Raw genomic sequence first — 16,648 nt, forward strand, 5'->3', positions numbered from 1 at the left:
ATCTCAAACTGGACTGAAAAGGAATGCTATTGGTTACAATAATTGCCATATTGCACTAAACACCAAACACAGAAAGGAAACTAATCTGACTGGGGTAACAGTTATTTCGTCATTTCCTATACCCTTAACTCAAACTATCAGTGGAAATTGGAAAACTATATTTGGAATGTTTAATGTTTCTTCTAAAGTGTCAATTCTTCTGCAATCACAAACTTTCCGCTATGTTATTTTAGATTCAGTAAGAATATATGATTGCTAAAATACAGGTTTAGGTAGCAAATAGAAGTAAACAATGACAAAAATAATGTTATGTCAACTCAATAGAGGATGTCATAGCAATAAAATAAAAATACTTTTTCAAGCATTAACTGCACCATCGGTATGGATATATGTTCACCTTTTTTGCCCTATGTGTACAATATAGTGCATTGAAGTGGCTTTGTCACTTTTGCTTCCTAAAACCATTGCCAGCTGATTTGAGTAGTCTCAAAAAGCACTCTCTTGGAGTGCTAAAATTAACAAAAAATTCTCATCTCTGGATCCACAACGATCTCAAATTCCACTTAACCATAAATAATAATGAGCCATTATTCGCATTAAGGCGAACATGTCACTGGACCATGAATTCCTCATCCTATGTAACGAGACCTAGCATTCACAAAGAAAAAATATGCACACCAAAATGTCAAACCTGTTAAACTACATAAAGCTAATGCGGTTACTAGAACAAGTATGAACTTTTAAGTTTCAAAGTCCTCTAAACCAAGAAGCATTATTTTAGCCGTATTCTGGAAGAGGGCAGCCCTGTTTTGCTGCTCCCCTTTCTTAACCCAGTGTCCATAGATCCTGAAGGCGCAGCCGTCGATTAGTTTGCGCACTCCCTTCAAGGAGTAGGGGTCTCTGGCCAGGACCTCCCGCGTCAGTGGCCTGGCTCTGCGGTAGCGACAGTACATGCGGATACAGGCTAGCACACTCAGGATCAGTACCTACAGGAACATGGAAAGGGATGTGAATTAAAACAGACACATTAATACTTCACAACATCCCAGAAGATCCCCATCTTCCAGTCAAAGCACGAATCCAATTGGATGCAACGGAAATCTAATTCTGGCTCAGCGGTTTATTTTACGGTCACTGGAGCCAAATAACACAAAATACATTGAAACTTACCCTGAATGTCTTCCGGGGACTGAAGTGACGCACCTCGTCCCTTTGGTACTGCCTAAAGAAGGAATGAGCCAAGGCTTGTTCAGCGTTGAGACGGACAATTGGGTCCACCACCAGCAACCTGGTAATCTAACAGTTGTGAAAGAGAGAACAAGAGAGAAGTCCTAAAACAATGCCAGTCGGAGAAAGTGTATCAATGTTCATATTCAACATATTCTTTGATGACATATGGTATTAAAAGCCACCTTGAAATATACAAAATCAGCCCATGAATCATCGATCGGAACTAGAGACAGGATGAGGTCTCACCAGATCTTTGACGGTGTCAGACCGGTCATCCCACTCTGGGGAGCTGAACTGGTAACGGCCCTCCATGATCATTCTGAGCATCAGCAGCTGTTTGCGGTGCCAGAAGGGTGGAGAGCCAGCCAGCAAGGTGAACAGAATCACCCCACACGCCCAGCTAACACACAGAAAACCAGATACAGTGTCAGGAACAGAATCTTCACGGATTCATAAAATAGTTTGGTGCTCTTATATTATAAATAACAAAATGTTCTTAGGACTATCTGATTACTGAAAGTGATAATTTTAAGACTTACAGGTCAACTTCCTTCCCATATCCCTGATGCGTCTCATCCATGGAGCATTTCAGGATTTCAGGTGCCAAATAACCTGGTGTCCCACAAAGCTCTAGCCGTTTGGAGAGAACAAAGAAAGCAATTACACATTTGAGCTATGTGGGCAATTAATGGATTTTGTCTTCAACTTTTTATTTTGTTGATGAGAGTGTAAATCCAAAATGCAGCGAGTTCATTTCATTTTTCCCTCTCACCTCTCAAATTCTTTCCTGGCTGAAGCTGGACAGAGAAGCCAAAGTCAGAGAGTTTGATGTGTCCCTGGTCATCCAGCAGAATGTTTTCAGGTTTCAGGTCCCGGTGAACTATGTTGAGGGAATGGAGGTACTGGACAGCTTCCAGGAGACATCGCATCATACACCTGAGAGAGAGGGAGAGAGAATATTGGGAAGATCTGGAGTGTATTTCTGGCTTGGGTTATAACGGACCAAAATCTAGACACTCACCTAGTTTCCTTCTCACTGAGAGTGACCTTCTCTGTCAGGTAGTCGAAAAGCTCTCCACTCCTCATGCTGCAAAAGGAACAATAACGATAGAAAACTCTTGAGTAGGTCGAAGACTACGAAAAGACAGGATAGTTCAAACGCATCACAAAACACAGCTACACATGTAATAATATATTAGGCTATATAAATGCATACTTACAGGTCAAATACCAAAAATATGAAGGTTGTTGACTCATAGGAATCAATGAGAGTGACTTGGAGAAAGAGAAATAAAAGTCTACCATTAGCATATTGCATTTCAAGAGACACAAGTGAGCTATTTTAATGCCCTTCGGTATATTGGTGAAGGTAGTACAAACTCACTGATAGAGGAGTGTCCTTTGACCATGTTGAGAACCTGGATCTCCTTCAGTGTGGAGCTCTTCACCTCTTCCAGCTGCTGTGCGGTCATCTTCTCAGCTGTGATCTCTATAATCTTCACTGCCAACTCCTGCCCTGTATGCTTGTGCACACATCTGCGCACCACACTACTCACACCTCTGCAAGGACAAAGAAATAGATATCGTAAAGTGTCAATTAAAATTGGCTGAGTAGTCAGGCCAGATGAGCCTGATCTGTGTTTGCCACATGGGGCAATTATCATAATTTTTTCCCTGAAAACAACCAAATTGCACAATAAATGCAGTATTTTTAAGTAAAAGACAGACAAGTTATGGCATTGCTGTTTGTAAACAGCTACATTTTCTGGGCGAGTGATCATAATCTCCGGGCAACTGAAAAGTACTCCTGACTAAGGGAGAAAAAAAATGGCTTTTGTGATAGAGGCACCAAATTTCACACACAGCTAGGGCATGTCTAAATAAGTATTTTTGGCTACAGTCCCAACACAGATTTTGTCCATTCCCCCCTGGCAGCCATTTCCAAAATGGTTGCAAACCAGCTCCATAGACGGGTTGATTGTTTAGCAACAGAACCGACGCATGCGCAACTATGGGGCAAAACAGACAGGGTTGGCTTAGAATGTTGACAACATGTAAACAATATTTAGTTTCCAATGTTTATTGAAAACATAAATACATTTGCACAATGAGCATTTGTGGTCTATCAAATACATCTTAACAGGTTAGCTAGTTAGTGCATTTTAGTCACATTAGCATTGACATAAAATCAGTCAAGTCCTAAAAACAAGGCATGGTATCATGAACAAGATTAAACTACAGTGCCTTCAGAAAGTATTCATACCCCCTGACTTACTCCACATTTTGTTGTGTTAAAGCCTGAAATCAAAATGTATAAAATATATTTTTTTCCTCTCACCCATCTACACACAATACCCCGTAATGACAAAGTGAAAACGTGTTTTTAGAAATTGTTTGTAATTTATTGAAAATGAAATACAGAAATATCTAATATACATACATATTCACACACCCAAGTCAATACTTTGTAGAAGCACCTTTGGCATCGATTACAGCTGTGAGTCTTTCTGGGTAAGTCTAAGCTTTCCACACCTGGATTGTGCAACATTTGACCATTATTCTTTTCAAAATTCTTCAAGCTCTGTCAAATTGGTTGCAAGACAACCATTTTCAGGTCTTGCCATAGATTTTTAAGTAGATTTATGTCAAAAGTGTAACTCGGTCACTCAGGAACAATAACAGTCTTCTTGGTAAGCAACCCAGTGTAGATTTGGTGTTGTGTTTTAGGTTATTGTCCTGCTGAAAGGTGAATTCATCTCCCAGTGTCTGGTGGAAAGCAGACTGAACCAGGTTTTTTCTAGGATTTTGACTGTGCTTACTCATTAGTTGTTTTTTTATCCTGAACAACTCCAGTCCCTTTTTTATTTATTTAACTAGGCAAGTCAGTTAAGAACTAATTCTTATTTACAATGACGGCCTACCCCGGCCAAACATGGACAATGTGGACGGATGTTAAACAGCCTGGATTCGAACCAGGAACTGTAGTGACGCCTCTTGCACTGAGATGCAGTGCCTTAGGGCTCCCGAGTGGCGCAGTAGTCTTAAAGATTACAAGAATACCCATAACATGATGCAGCCACCACTATGCTTGGAAATATGGAGAGTGGTACACAGTAATGTGTTATGTTTGGGGAAAATCCAATACAACACTTTGTATTCAGGACAAAAAGTGAATTGCTTTGTTACATTCTTTGCGGTATTACTTTAGTGCCTTGTTGCAAACAGGATGCATGTTTTTTTATTCTGTACAAGCTTCCTTCTTTTCACTCTGTCAATTACAGTGGCAAGAAAAAGTATGTGAACCCTTTGGAATTACCTGGATTTCTGCATAAAATTGGTCATAGACGAAGATCAAATCCAATAATAAGTCCCAACAATAGACAGTCTGTTTAAACTAATAACACTCAAACAATTATACGTTTTCGTGTCTTTATTGAACACACCATGTAAACATTCACAGTGCAGGGTGGAAAAAGTATGTGAACCCTTGGATTTAATAACTGGTTGACCCTCCTTTGGCAGCAATAACCTCCAACCAAATGTTTCCTATAGTTGCAGATGTTACGCACGCCTCTATGAAGAGGGAACGCAACACCCTGCTACAACTAAACTCTTTGTGAAGCGAAAAAGGTATGGACTGTGGGTGCGAGTAAAAATGACAACAAGCAGAATGTGGTACCGTTTACAAGGACTTTATTCCTTTACACGGTAATATGGGGAAAAGGGGCTGGATGGAACCAAAGCAAAGAAAGTAAATTTCAAAGCCCCCCCCTCTCCTATCTTACCTGCCTACCCACTACTTACCTAATTTAGCACCACCTGGTGCCCTAACCAAAATACAAGGGGTGGTCCGCCCAGGTCTTACCTAGTGTGCCTAGACAGCGAATATGCTACGGGTATATGTATGCCCGCGGGCCTCTTGCCTAAGCACTCCCTAGGTGCCTTCCCCTTCCCCCCTGGGAACAAATGAAACAGAATATTAAACAATTTCAAACAAACAAACTAAGAGAACAAGGACATCAAATAAGTTCTATCTGAGCAACAAACTCACAAAACATACCAACTCTCAGCCAAGAACTCCCAGCAAAATCAACCTCTAGCAAAATCTCTACAATGACCTCCCAGCAAATCTCTCTAGCAAATCTACCTCCAGCAAAATCCTCTACCAAAAGAAAAAAATCTCCTGAACAGAACACTGGCTTTTATATAGCTTCTGAAGGAATGGGTAATTGGAGACAGCTGTGTCTTGACGAGGGGGCGGGGTCAGCTCTCCAATTAGCCCTGGAGTCGACCAATCAGCTGCTTGAGGGATTTCAGGAAGCCATTTCCTGAAATAAACACATGCAAATACACAAACTACAACACATAATCTGGGGAACGTAACACAGATCAGATCTGCACAACGGTCAGGAAGAATTTTGGACCATTCCTCTTTTCAAAACTGTTTCAGTTCAGCAATATTCATGGGATGCCTGGTGTGAACTGCTCTCTTGAGGTCATGCCACAGCATCTCAATTGGGTTGAGGTCAGGACTGACTGGGCCACTCCAGAAGGCATATTTTCTTCTGTTGAAGCCATTCTGTTGTTGATTTATTTCTGTGTTTTGGGTCGTTGTCCTGTTGCATCACCCAACTTCTATTGAGCTTCAATTGGCAGACAGCCTTACATTCTCCTGCAAAATGTCTTGATAGACTTGGGAATTCGTTTTTCCGTCGATGAATGCAAGCTGTCCAGGTCCCGAGGCAGCAAAGCAGCCCCAACCATGATGCTCCCTCCACCATACTTTACAGTTGGGATGAGGTTTTGATGTTGGTGTGCTGTACTGTGCCTTTTTTTCTCCACACATAGTGTTGTGTGTTCCTTGCAAAGAACTCTTGGACCAGGTCTCTCTTAAAAAATGAGATTTTATCTCAATGAGAAAAACATGTATAAATAAGGTTGAATAAAAATAATAGCTTCATGCCACATTGGCTTCAGAAACCGCCAGAAGCTTCTGTTTACCACAGAAAGTATTTGATTATATCCGTTCTCCTCGACCTTTCCTGGCTGGCAAAGTATCAGGATGTTGAAAACTGAATCTGAATGCATCTGAGAAGTTGAATATGTGAAACTTTGAACATTTCTCTGACAAGAAATTTACGAAAGTGCGAACCCTGTGCCATCGGTAGGTTATAAAACTTATTTTTTTACCTTTTCACATAAACTATTTTTTTATTAACACTTTATACAAAAGACATCAACATAATGAGATATGTCAAGATATAGTAGAGATGAGTGAGGAATAAGTGCAGATAGCTCAAATAAACATGGAAATGAAAGTATCAATTGCCGAATTTAGGGTTAGGAGTTTATCACAGAAACATGTGTTTGATGTATTTAATACCATTCCACTCCACGGTGCATTCGGAAAGTATTCAGACTCCTTCCCTTTTCCCACATTTGGTTACGTTACAACCTTATTCTAAAATAGATTAAAACAATTATAAATCCTCAATCTACACACAATACCCCATAATGACAAAGTGAAAACAGGTTTTTAGAAGTGTTTGCATATATATATATACCTTATTTACATAAGTATTCAGACCCTTTGTTATGAGACTCGAAATTGAGCTCAAGTGCATCCTGTTTCCATTGATCATCCTTGACATGTTTCTGCAACTTGGAGTCCACCAGTGGTACATTAAATTACTTATATATATATATATATATATATATATATATATGACTAGTTTCAGGAAACTAGGTGTATGTTGCACATTTTTTTTGGCAGAAATGCATTCTGGAACATGTGAAATTTAATGTGCCTTAATAACAAACGTATATGCCATCTGTAAATACAAATAGAATTGTTAAATTAAAGAGCCTAGTTGGTTTAGCCATAGAAAAAGACAAGAACCTTCCCGCTAGCCATGAGTGGCTGAGATAATGGGTGGGCTGGACATGCCGAGAGATGAGCTTGGATTGGTCTGGCATTAAAATCAGTGAAATACCCAGTGGAATCAGTATGATAGCTAAAGATATGGAGAAAATTCTGCCGTTTGATTGCAAATATGCAGAGTGAGTCGAAAAGAGAACACACGGAACGCTGTTGTATAAATCACCTGTCTCTGGATTACATCTTCAAACTAAGGGCAACAATGGAATCCATGACAGAGGGAGAATCATCTATCCATGAATACGGGTAAGATAGTCTAGCTAACTACATTTTCAGATGTTACAGGTTTCTAATTTTGTCATTAAGTAGTTTTCATTCCAAGTAAAAGCGCACTGTTAGCTAGCTAACGTTGTGTATGATCTGTGTCGTAATATTTTATTCATACCTCAGAGCCATTTGCATTGCTAGTTATAGCCTAATGTTAGCTAGCTAACAAACATTGAACCTGGTTGGTTAGTTACCTGCAGATTCATGCAGGGTAGTAACCATATGAGTTGGGACTATGGTTCATTGTTTAACTAACTAGCTAGCTAGCTACATGTCTAAAGAAAAGACTCCACTATGCAAGTAACCATTTCAATAGAATGTTCATTATGTCACTGCGACAACTGTCGATAGACATAGCTGGTAAATTCGCTCTGGCTATCTACTCCAATTTCAGATTCAGAGCGCAGAATAACTGACAAATTTACAAACAAACAACACCGGTCAGTAAACGTTGGCAAAAAAAAACGTAATTAAATTGTTGCCAGCAGCACAGTTACAATCACCAACGCTCTGGATAACATAACAATAGCCTAACCAGCTCTGCTAGGGCAAGTAAAATGGTCAGAGTGAGCTGTTCTCTCATTTGTGACTGGAAGTAGTTAGTAAGCTAGCCAACGTTAGACAGTTAGCTTGGGTGCTTGACTGCTGTTGTTAGATCAGAACGCTCGGATTAACCCTACTCCTCGACCAGTGTCCAGTGTGCGCTCTGAATTTACAGACTATCTGACAACGCTCTGAGTTTACGAACGCCCAGAGCGCAGATTGAATTTACAAACACACGCGTAGTAACGCCCAGCATTTAGTCTTGAAATCTTTGGTTGTTTAGTACATGGCCTCATATTTTCATCATTGTTTTTGTGTGTAGCCAAGCCTTCCATTCAAAGCGTCTGTTAATATTTTACCCTAAATCTTTGAGATTCAGACTTGCCGATGTGTCTGTTCTCCCAAAAATACCTGTCCATTTCTGTTGGAGGAAATTATAGTTGAAATGATTAATTATGTATACATTTCTTTAAGAACCATTTATTTTAATACTATTATGTTATGGTATGAAATGTATGGGTTCTTGGTTAAGCTGTTACTGAAAATGTAAGTAAAACAAATTAATTGTCTGTACCTTGCGGGTTTAAGGGAGAAAGGAGGGCATATATCTTTTCAGACAGATAAGAATGTTTGTTTGATGTTCCATTAGTGGAGAAAAGTATATCTTTTAGACAGATTGGAATGTTTGTTTTATGAGGGGAGTAGAAGAAGATCTCCAGACCTGAAGACACTGCGCTATTGTGGGGATCGGAGAGAGCGTGTGAAACTGATGACGTCATTTTATGTTCTCTTTAAAATCAAATGCTCTTTGCATTTTGGGTCAGTACTCACTTGAATTAAACGCTATTACCTGACTTTTAAGACTGGTCTCGATCTATTTCATGCATAATTAATAAATTTACAACTTATTAATGAAATAGAGTGCAAATTTGGTTTTGGCTACAAAACATATAGGAATTTAGAATTCCTCTAACAATTTCCATCACATCCATAACGCAAGTTGTTGTTCTGTTACATCAAAGTAGTATTGCTTAGAACATTGTAATTTTGTGTTTACACAAAAATACACATTAACATTTATGCTTGATAAGTCAATTCTGTGAGACATTTTGTGTTCAAATGTCACAAGGCTTATATTCGCCTCCACTGAGGCACTGGGCCTCCAATTGCGGAATAATTTACACATTTTTTATCTGGTGCTATCCACAGGGTCTGGAAGGCGGCTCATGTAAAGGTGGTGACCCTTATGACCTTAACTCACCCTATTTAAAAACGTTATTGCCAAACTGAAATATTAGAACACTTGATTCAATCTCAGCTGATATCTATGAAATATATTATAAATGTAAAATCAGTCAGGTTTGAGACCAGGTCACAGCACAATCTCTGCTGTATCCCTGGTCATACGTTATGTGGTTAATTGTATGGATAAACGGCAACATTGTGCTGCCTTCTTCATTGACCTGTCGAAGGCCATCGATACTATTGATCACTCACTGCAAATTTAGAGGCTTTCATCAATTGGCCTAGACCAGGCTCTGTGTAACTTGGCTGTGTATAACAAATAGAACTCAGTGTATATCCACTGATGGTGTTAAATCGGACATAACAAAAAAAAGTGTCCCACAGGGGTCAATTCTTGGTCCAGTACTATTCACTAATTACATTTAACAATATGAGTTTGTCTGTAAAAAAAAAAAAAAAAGAAGTTCCCTGCGCTTGTATGCTGATGATACGGTTGTGTATGCTATTGCCCCCACGGTTGACCAGGCTCTTTCTGAACTGCAGCCTGTCTTAATGCTTTACAACAAACCTTTACTGAACTGAAATTAGTATGAAATGCAGGTAAAACCAGGATGTTTTCCAGAACACATAAAAATGTCTCTGTTGATTTAAAATTGGTTTTCAAGTCCGGGCCACTCAAGGACATTCAGAGACCTTTCCCTAAGCCAGTCCTGTGTTGTCTTGGCTGTGTGTTTAGTGTTTTTGTCCTGTTGGAAGGTGAACAGTCACCCCAGTCGGAGGTCCTGAGTGCCCGGGAGCAGGTTTTCACCAAGGATCTCTCTGTACTTTGCTCCGTTCATCTTTCCTTCGATCCTGACTAGTCTCCCAGTCCCTGCCACTGAAAAACATCCCCACAGCATGATGCTACGACCGCCATGCTTCCCCGTAGGGTTGGTGCCAGGTTTCCTCCAGACGTGACACTTGGCATTCAGGCCAGAGTTCAATCTTATTTTCATCAGACCAGAGAATCTTGTTCCTCATGGTCAGAGTCATTTAGGTGCCTTTTGACAAACTTCAAGCAGGCTGTCATGTGCCTTTTACTGAGGAGTGGCTTCCATCTGGCCACTCCACCATAAAGACCTGATCCGCCGATTGCTCAGTTTGGCCGGGTCGGCCAGCTCTAGGAAGAGTCTTGGTGGTTCCAAACTTCTTCCATTTAACATTTAAGAATGGATGGAGGCCACTGTGCTCTTGGGGACTTTCAATGCTGCAGAAATGTTTTGGTACCCTTCCCCAGATCTCTGCCTCAACAAATCCTGTCTCGGAGCTCTATGGACAATTCCTTCGACCTAATGGCTTGGTTTTTGCTCTGACATGCACTGTCAACTGTGGGACTTTATATAGACAGGTGTGTGCCTTTCCAAATCATGTCCAATTAATTGAATTTACCACAGGTGGACTCCAATCAAGTTGTAGAAACAGCTCAAGGATGATCAATGGAATGGATGCACCTGAGCTCAATTTCAAGTCTCATAGCAAAGGGTGAATACTTATGTAAGGTTCTAAAAACCTGTTTTCACTTTGTTATTATGGGGTATTTAGAGTAGATTAATGAGGGAAAAAAATATATTTAATACATTTTTAAATACGGCTGTAATGTAACAAAATGTGGAAAAAGTCAAGGGGGTCTGAATACTTTACAAATGCACTGTATATAGAACTGTGGTGCTTACACCCACAAAGCGCTGATTGGCATGTTAGGTGTAATTGAATAAGGCTTCAGCGAATGAAAAGCACGATGTGAGATGTCAAAACAGAGTCGACAGAAAGAGAAACCATTTGAACTAAATGCCTTTGTGAGACCATTCAACCATTACAAACAGCAAGTAAAGGTCTAAATAATGACGTTATAGGGGCGGCAGCGTAGCCTAGTGGTTATAGTGTTAGTTCAAACCCCCGAGCTGACAAGGTACAAATCTGTCGTTCTGCCCCTGAACAGGCAGTTAACCCACTGTTCCTAGGCCGTCATTGAAAATGAGAATTTGTTCTTAACTGACTTGCCTGGTTAAATAAAGGTAAAATAAAAATAAAATATAGCTATAGTGCCAATGCAGATTTAACTTATTTTACTCTAGGGCACCAGTTTTGCAAAATGGCTGCTAACCAGCACCAATGGACAGGATTCACATGGCCATATGTCATAAATAATTGGTACATAAAGGCCAATGATGGCTTAAAATGCTTGAGGTAGTGTGGAGAACACAAGAAAATGGCCCAAGTATGCCAGATATGTATCCTTTAAAATGCCGTCACAGCCCCCCCTTGAACATTGTAAGCCAGCATTTGGGGCTGTGCATTACAAGATGGCAATTTGAGGGCACCTTTTGACCACTATTCGGCATACATTTTAAAGGATAGATATCTGGCATACTTGGGCCATTTGCTTGTGTTCTCCACACTACCTCAAGCATTTTAATCTCAAATTCAGTTTCCATCACTTTGTCTCGATTTCACATTAACTTTAGATGTCCACACTCTTCAAGAATTTGGTAGATGATTTCAGCAGAGATGGTGGCTTTTAGCATTGTTTTTTCATCTTTACAAACCGGATAAAAATGTATAGCCAGAGCATCGCCATACCCTAGCTCAACACCAACAATTTAAAAAAAGGCTACAAAAATCATTCCAATCCTAATTAAAGGGCAAATGCAGTTTAGCTGACTCTAGGACCATGCGGACGCCTGGGAGCAGAAGGGAAGGCTGTTTGTATGGCTGGCTGGCTTTATGGGAGCTCATCAACGCAACTGTAGGGATCAGCGCAAGTTTTTCTCAAAACAGTGCAGATATGGCTGCAGTAGACGGCTTTGGCTAGGTAACTGCTGTTTGACTTGACATTAAACTAAACTAGAGTGTTAATCCCAGTGCTGAGCTAGTGCATGGCAGCTAATTCTTGTATGACGTGTTTGGAGAATGAGGTGAAATAAGCTACAGCAAGGTGATAATGGCTGGAGTCAATTCTGCTTGTTTTTGCAGTGCAGTAAATAATCTTAATTTATACACTTTGCCATACCCTAGGCTTATCTGAAATGACGTCACTGAGCCAGAGCACTTTGCTCTACGGATTAAGGTAGAAACACAATTACAATACTACTATTGGGTTTATTGGATATATTTACTTAATATTTTCAAAAATGTATGTATTACAATTGTTATGATGGTTATTTTATTAAGTCTTCATCCATAATCATTGGTTACACAACACCTGCTCTTTCCATGACAGAGTGACCAGGTGAATCCAAGTGAAAGCTATGATCCCTTATTGACTTGTTAAATCCACTTCAATTAGTGTAGATGAAGGGGAGGTAACAGGTTAAAGAAGGATTTTTAAGCATTGAGACAATTAAAACATGGATTGTATGTGTGTGCCATTCAGCGGGTGTTTGGGCAAGACTAAATATATAATACCCTTTAAAATGGTGTATGATAGTAGGTGACAGGCGCATCAGTCTACGTGCTTCAAGAACCGCAATGCTTTTATTGTGTTCTCAACACCATCTCAAACATTGTAAGCCATCACTGAGCTGTGTCTACCTATTACTTATGGAGATATGGCCATGTGACAAAATCTGTGACGGCACTATAGCCAAGAACACGTCTTAGGTCGTGTCCCCCGAAAATGTGACGCTTAGCCGCTGGACTATAATGTGCTTAGGATCTATTCTTGTGTGAAGTGTGACTTAGTAACTCACCTGCCAATCACCTCTTTCGGGTCATATTTCTGGTAGAACTCCTTGGCTCCCACCCAGTCAGGTAGTTCATCTCCAATCACTATATCTCGAGTCATGGTGACAGCTTAATCTATAACATGATCAGAACATTACCGTGTTATCGCTACTTGGACAGGATGCTCTGAGAGCTTTGACAAGATAATCAAATTGATCAAGGGTGACAGGCTACATTTAGCTTGAATTTATCTAATGCACAACAAATTGGTATATTATATAAAGCCTGCGTCATTTGTGTGCAAACTCGTGTAAATGTTCCTTACAAACCAGAATGTTGAATAACATTTCATGTAACGTGCTCTACCGGTTGTCTGTGCTGTTTGGCCTTCTGCTACTTAAAATTTGAGACAAAATATCCACAGGAAAGTATGGTTTACACAACTTTTTAGAGAGCAGGTAAATATGGTTCTTTTGGCACCCAGGTAAAGTTAGTTTTATATGGGATATTTGGCTCTCTCATCAATAGCTATTGAACCAAGCATGCCATGACAGTGAACATTTTATATTCTGAATCAGGAGAGGATATAGAACAATCCACACATTTGAAGATTTAAATCTGAATATCCAATATAAAACACATTTTACCTAGCTGCCTAACACATACCTACTGGCGCTATAAAAAGTTGGGTAAACCATACTTTCCTGAGGATATTTTGTCTCAAATTTCAAGCAGCAGAAGGACAAACTGCACAGACAACCGGTCATTTATATGACTTTGCACACAAAACATAAGGCTATATAACATACCAGTCAAAAGTTTGGACACACCTAATCATTCCTGGGTTTTTCTTTAATGTTACTATTTTCTACATTGTAGAATAATAGTGAAGACATAAAAACTATGAAATAACATGTGGAATCATCTAGTAACCAAAAAGTGTTATAAACAAATCAAAATATATTTTATATTTGAGATTCTTCAAAGGTGCCACCCTTTGCCTTGATGACAGCTTTGCACAATCGTGGCATTTTCTCAACCAGCTTCATGAGGTAGACAATGGGAATGCATTTCAATTAACAGGTGTGCCTTGTTAAAAAGTTAATTTGTGGAATTTCTTTCCTTCCTAATGCATTTGAGCCAATCAGTTGTCTTGTGACAAGGTAGGGGTGGTATACAGAAGATAGCCCTATTTAGTAAAAGACCAAGTCCATATTATGGCAAGAACAGTTCAAATAAGCAAAGAGAAATGACAGTCCATCATTATTTTAAGACATGATGGTCAGTCAATGAGGAAAATTTCAAGAACTTTGTTTCTTCAAGTGCAGTCACAAAAACCATCACATGCTATGATGAAACTGGCTCTCATGAGGACCAACACAGGAAAGGAAGACCCAGAGTTCCTTCTGCTGCAGAGGATAAGTTCATTAGAGTTACCAGCCTCTGATTGCAGCCCAAATAAATGCTTCACAGAGTTCAAGTAACTGACACATCTCAATATCAACTGTTCAGAGGAGTCAAATTGCTGGGGGAAAAAAACACTACTAAAGGACACCAATAATAATAAGAGACTTGCTTGGGCCAAGAAACAAGAGCAATGGACATGAAACCGGTGGAAATCTGTCCTTTGGTATGGATCAGTACAAATGTGCGATTTTTGGTTCTAACCGCTGTGTCTTTGTGAGACGCAGAGTAGGTGAACGCATGATCTCAGCGTGTGTGCTTCCCACCGTAAAGCATGGAGGAGGTGTGATGGTATGGGGTGCTTTGACAGTCAGTGATTTATTTCGATTTCAAGGCATAGTTAACCAGCATGCCTACCACAGCATTCTGCAGCGATACACCATCCCACCTGGTTTGCGCTTAGTGAGACTATCATTTGTTTTTCAACAAGACAATGACCCAACACACCTCCAGGCTGTGTAAGGGCAATTTGACCAAGAAGGAGAGTGATGAGTGCTACATCAGATGACCTGGCCTCCACAATCACCCGACCTCAACCAAATTGAGATGGTTTGGGATGAGTTGGACCGCACAGTGAAGGAAAAGCAGCCAACAAGTGCTCGGCATATGTGGGAACTCCAAGACTGTTGGAAAAGCATTCCAGGTGAAGCTGGTTGAGAGAATGCCAAGAGTGTCCAAAGCTGTCATCAAGGCAAAGGGTGGCTACTTTGAAGAATCTAAAATGTTTTTTTTTAAATGTAACACTTTTTGGGTTACTACATGATTCCATGTGTTATTTCATAGTTTTGATGTCTTTACTACTATTATACAATTTAGAAAATAGTAAAAATAAAGAAAAACCCTTGAGTAGGTGTGTCCAAATTTTTGACTGGTACTGTATATATACACACACACCAATTAAATTGTGTATTACAGCCTGATTAATCAGACTAAGTTGCCACTAGCTGAGTTTCTCAAATTCACGATATGTTCAAGTACAGAAACGATGGAATTCAGCACCCATAACCGGTTTAACCTAACTATTTATGATGGAGTTGAGCACCAACTAGTTTGGACGGACTGGATCTCCGATGTCACATAAAATTGTTTTTATTAAAAACTACAGGTTTTAATACCCCCCAAAATAGCCCACACTTTATACGACAATGTTCTACGTAATTCGTAGATTTCGTTTTTTATTTAAAACATAATTTCATGTGATGCCGGAAATCCAGTCCGTCCACACTACTAGTCGCATTTCAATTCCATCACAAATCGTGGAGTTGTGTTTAGTCGGCTTCAACAACCAAATAAAAGCTTGCATTTACAAAGGACAAACATAGGTACAAGGAAAGCATTAAATAATTGACATTTTTACAAGTATCCAGCCAACCCACACAACTCTATCGTATGTAGAGTTCGGTAAACTCGGCTAGGTTGCCACTTGCCAGTTACTGTAGCTACCTCTAGCCGGATGATGTAGCTAGCCGGCGAGTGCTGTAACTTGGCAAAACATGTATGGCAAATACACCACCAGCAATTGACATAGATACTTACTGTAGCTAGCTACACATAAGAAGACAACATATTTAAATTTTGACCGATTTGATCACAGCAAGGTTAACTAGCTGCTAACGTTAGCCATCAGCTAACGTTAGCTTAACTAGACACGTCTAACTAGCTGCACACGTTTAAATTGGTTCACGCGGTAACGTTACTTACCAAATGCGATCAAACTACAAGATTGATAGAAGATAAATAGCGTCGAGCATCCGACTGATAATACTACCAAACTGAAGGGCAACTATGTCATTGCAAATATTTCCAGGGTTTCTAACGTTAAGCTACCAACTTGATTGTTTACATTCTTACCTCCTTACCTTAACACATGAACAAAAATGGTTCTTCTTCAATGGGATTTAACTGCTGTTGGCATCCAATGTTAATGGAGCATTACCGCCACCAGTTGGACGGAGTATTGAATGAGAAAATACAAAAACATTGCGGGAAAACGACATCATACAAAATACCAAATTAGGCACACCAACTAACAAAAATCGTCCAGCTGCATTCACAATGATTTAAACTTTTCTTAAACTTCTTCTCCGCGAACAACTATTTACATACAACAATGCATATATGAAGGGGCTGTAGACTGTAGTGCCATCATGAGGACGGAGTGAGGCGTGGCATGGACTAAACAATATTTCACATAATTAATCGTATAACACAACGTTGGGATAGTTATTGAATAATGACAAAATGTGTATCGCATGCATT

At 39.8% G+C, this 16,648-nt stretch overlaps 1 protein-coding gene across 3 annotated transcripts; it reads right to left on the reverse strand.

Moving 5' to 3' along the window:
* Positions 1-156: 156 nt before the first annotated feature.
* phkg2 (phosphorylase kinase, gamma 2 (testis)) lies at positions 157-16,445 on the reverse strand. 3 transcript variants are annotated; one of them, XM_024386806.2, is made up of 10 exons: positions 16,249-16,445; positions 12,952-13,060; positions 2,615-2,790; positions 2,451-2,505; positions 2,252-2,317; positions 2,003-2,166; positions 1,770-1,860; positions 1,477-1,630; positions 1,171-1,296; positions 157-986 (listed from the first exon to the last, which is right to left on the reverse strand). In XM_024386806.2, exons 2-10 carry the CDS (start codon positions 13,044-13,046, stop codon positions 741-743), a joined length of 1,173 nt encoding a protein of 390 aa, XP_024242574.1. In that variant the 5' UTR covers positions 13,047-13,060; positions 16,249-16,445; the 3' UTR covers positions 157-740. The 3 variants fall into 3 exon arrangements, with proteins under 3 accessions (XP_024242574.1, XP_024242575.1, XP_024242573.1); XM_024386807.2 differs by having other exon boundaries at positions 16,241-16,445; XM_024386805.2 differs by lacking the exon at positions 16,249-16,445 and adding an exon at positions 16,091-16,242.
* Positions 16,446-16,648: the final 203 nt, after the last annotated feature.

This window comes from Oncorhynchus tshawytscha, linkage group LG24, assembly GCF_018296145.1.
Source record: "Oncorhynchus tshawytscha isolate Ot180627B linkage group LG24, Otsh_v2.0, whole genome shotgun sequence".
Classification (NCBI taxonomy): Eukaryota; Metazoa; Chordata; class Actinopteri; order Salmoniformes; family Salmonidae; genus Oncorhynchus; species Oncorhynchus tshawytscha.

Excerpts from the sequence above, each read along its gene's own strand:
- phkg2 (XM_024386806.2), bottom strand. The coding sequence starts at position 13,046 with ATGACTCGAGATATAGTGATTGGAGATGAACTACCTGACTGGGTGGGA. Across the intron at positions 2,318-2,450 it reads ATATTTTTGGTATTTGACCT|CATGAGGAGTGGAGAGCTTT; the intron begins GTAAGTATGCAT and ends TTCCTTTTGCAG. Across the intron at positions 987-1,170 it reads GTCCCCGGAAGACATTCAGG|GTACTGATCCTGAGTGTGCT; the intron begins GTAAGTTTCAAT and ends ATGTTCCTGTAG.